General features: G+C 49.2%; 1 protein-coding gene across 1 annotated transcript; it reads right to left on the bottom strand.

The window, feature by feature from the left end:
* Nucleotides 1-843: 843 nt before the first annotated feature.
* Nucleotides 844-2,445, bottom strand: LOC109745395 (uncharacterized). The gene has a single exon (XM_020304512.4). It carries the CDS (start codon nt 2,339-2,341, stop codon nt 1,046-1,048), a length of 1,296 nt encoding a protein of 431 aa, XP_020160101.1. The 5' UTR covers nt 2,342-2,445; the 3' UTR covers nt 844-1,045.
* Between the last annotated feature and the right edge of the window lie 1,033 nt (nt 2,446-3,478).

Here is a 3,478-nt window from a genome sequence, read left to right as displayed (position 1 = left end):
AAATCCCTAAGGAGATCAAAAAAGTGGTTTACAAACTACAAGTCTACAGCAATGACCTTATCCGCGCCAACCATCTTTTGACATCACAAGGACAACGATGTTCTTCAGCAGCAACGCATTCAAGAAGGGAGCGATGCTCAAGCGTCGCCGTCACCGGATCGAACCGCCAAAAGCCAGAATCTAGGTTTCACCCTGAAGAACAAGTCCGAGCATATCCGAGCAATGCCTTCAACAAGGTTATGACGCAAAAACATCATCATTGCCAGGTACAACCAAACAGGTTACGTAGGTATTTCATCCCGGAGCTCAAGACAGGATACTCGAGAAGCACCACCAAATTGAAGTCAATCTTGTGCTATCTCTACCACTTTTCACAATCCGATTAGCTACATGCGCTGGGCTAGAAATCCCATCGCAGCTGCTCCATAACCATACCCTCTGCGTCAAGTCACCATCCATAGATTACACCTCATCATCCATAGATTGCACCACCATCCATAGATTACACCTCATCATCCATAGATTGCACCTCACAATTTGTATCTATCAGCAAAGAATAAGCTGTTGTTGACAATTAGCACTAATGGTGTCGAATAGCCATGGTAAATTCGAAACTATCAAGTAAGGGATCATTCAACAGGATTCACACATCTAATAAGAATAACCACAAGCTGTAACAAAGACATTCATCGATAGACGACGAGTGCATCGTTGGATATAATTCTCATGATAGGCCGGAAGTTAACATTAATATTGCAAGTACGGAAATACATACTACTCCATCTGTTTCTAAATATAAGCCTTTTAGAAAATTCAGTGCGAACTACATACGGATGTATATAATTGCGGAAATTTAAATATGCTAAAAACAGTAAAGATACAAAAGATCTTTTTGGTGCCCTCCCAAACTTGGAACAATATATGGGAATGGGGTCCATGTACCTAGGTTTTCAGTTCTGAGTGGAGAACGTCTTCTGTTCATGACTCTCTTTGATGTGCTCTGGGATCTCGTACTTGTAGATGGAATCGATCCACTTATAGATTATTAACCGTCGGTTACAATTTTGTTGCTCCCGGATACGACATGGTTGCTCCCAGATACCGTATTGTTGCTTCCAGATACGGCATTGTTGCTACCGGATACGGTATGGTGGCTCCCGGATACATTATTGGTGCACCCAGATACTTTGTTGTAGCTGTTAGTTACAATATGGTTGCTCCCAGATACGACATGGTGATCACCAGTTAGAACATTGTTGTCCCCACATACAAGGGTGTTGAAGCTCCCAGACACAGCGTTGTTGTCTCCGGATATGACAGTGTTATCATTCCCAGACATGCTGTTGTTGCGCCCAGATCTGACAGTGTTGTTGCTCCCAGTTATGGTATTTGGTTGTTCATTGAGTGCTCTTCTTTTGTCATTTACATACAATAGCATGTTAGTGAAAACCATACCCGATGAACGACCCGCGGTGGCGAGGCCCTCCTTGAGCCGTAACAAACTTTTGGGTACCTCGCCAACGAATGAATTATTTGAGAGATTCAAGTACCAAAGGTGGTCAAACTCACCAATCCACGACGGGATGGTGCCAACCAATGTGTTGTTGGCAAGGTTGAGCGACTTGAGTTCACCACAGCCCGCAAGGCTGGTCGGGAGCCACCCAGTCAGGTAGTTTGTGGAAAAGTCAACGGAAGCAAGAAGTGGCATGCCGGAGAAGCTAACACGAGCAATCGGGCCGGACAAGGTGTTGTTCCGGAGGTTGAGCTCACGGAGAGATGATAGTGACGACAGAGACGGCGGCAAGAAGCCGGAGAAGCCATTGGAGTGTGCGGCCAAATGTTCTAGCGACGTGAGATCGCCGAACACGTCCGGGAGGCGGCCGAAGAAGCGGTTGGCGGACAAATCCAACAAGGTGAGGCGTGTGAGCTCGCCGAGGCGTGAGCTCACCTGGCCGGTGAGCTCGTTGGATGCGAGTGAAAGCTTCCTTAGCCTAGTGAGGCCGAAGAGCGCGTCTGGGAAGACGCCCACGAAAGAGTTCGAGCCGAGGAAGAGTTCCTCGAGCCACACGAGGCCCGCTAGAGAGGCTCCTGGGATGAGACCTGTGAGGCCACGCCTGGGGAGCCGCAGCACCGTGACGCGTCCGCTGGCGCTATCGCAGCCCACACCTTCCCAGCTGCAGCACGAGGCGCCAGACCATGCGGTGCGGAGCAGGACGCCCCCGCCGCTGAGGTCCCCGGCGAAGCCCCGAAGCGCGCGGAGGTCGTCGGGGTGACACGGCACCGCGCTGGCCGCCGGCCAGAGGAACGCCCAGAAGAGGAGCAGCAGCCAGCATCTCGCCATGGACTCGGCTGTGGTATGCTACGTTTCCGCAAACGCAACGACTAGGCGGGAAACCTTTTCTGGAATGCAAAGTGATTCCCAAGTGTTGTTGGCAAAACTGCTTGGGCGGTGCATCTATCTTATAGGGGGTGCGCGCGCCCCGTAAGCATGCCTGCTGCAAGTGCATCAGTACTATTATTAGTCCGTGGCCACAATTCAACCTTGGTTTTTGTAGTTGTCTGCCGACTGAAACCCGTGGGCGGCATCGACTCATGCTGGCTAGTCTTCCTTCTCAACTCTAATTGTCGTGGACAGTTCGGCGCTAGTCCATCAATGTTCGTGGATGTTTCCCCCTGGAACCTAGGGCAATGCTACTGTTTACTCGTGGGTGGCATGGGCTGAAGCTCGTGTAGTACAGCAACTAGACGAGGACAGCGGGACTCCGCCCTAGTCCATCAATGCTTGTCGTGGACAGGATGCTGGAGAGGTAAATTGAGCAAGAGAGAGGATATTTCCTTATGCAAGCATATGCCTAGTTCACTGATGAGAACTGCTACACGTACGACTAATTTCGTACGATGTACGTATGACAGTGGTCAGCAGCCGTTCGATTAGTTGGATGGACGAGCGAGATCATGTCATACGAAAATCGTACGCACTGTTCATCGTATGCACAGCAATTTCGTTCACAGATCCTGTGCGGCCACAGTTGCAGTCGTCAATTGTTAGGATGCACTGTGGCGCTGGTTTCATCTCATGTGCACAAACCGAGATGATCTGCGTGATCTTGAAAGAGACGGGGGGATTCTGACCGGCCTAGGGCAGGCAAGGGCTACATTGACTTTTCTTACGCCGACTGATTATCCGATTATATATAAGAAATTTGTAGGAAAATACTGCAGCGCTATAAATAAGGATAATCCTACACCTACGAAGGTGGTGTTTGGTTCTCTAGTCCTAGGACTTTTTCTAGTCCCAACTAAAAAGTCCATAGTCCCTAAAAAGCCCCTCCCTGTTTGTTTTCAGAGACTAAAAAGTCCCTAGTCCCTTCCTAAAGGTTATTAAATGACCATGTTGCCCCTAGTATATAGAAAAATAACAATCAAACAACATCATGGGGTGGCGGGCCAATGGGTGCATGGAGGGGCATTATTGGAA

Source organism: Aegilops tauschii, chromosome 5 (genome assembly GCF_002575655.3).
Source record: "Aegilops tauschii subsp. strangulata cultivar AL8/78 chromosome 5, Aet v6.0, whole genome shotgun sequence".
Lineage (NCBI taxonomy): Eukaryota > Viridiplantae > Streptophyta > Magnoliopsida > Poales > Poaceae > Aegilops > Aegilops tauschii.
Note: the sequence above shows the minus strand (reverse complement) of the source record. Positions and strands in the feature narration are given on the sequence as shown.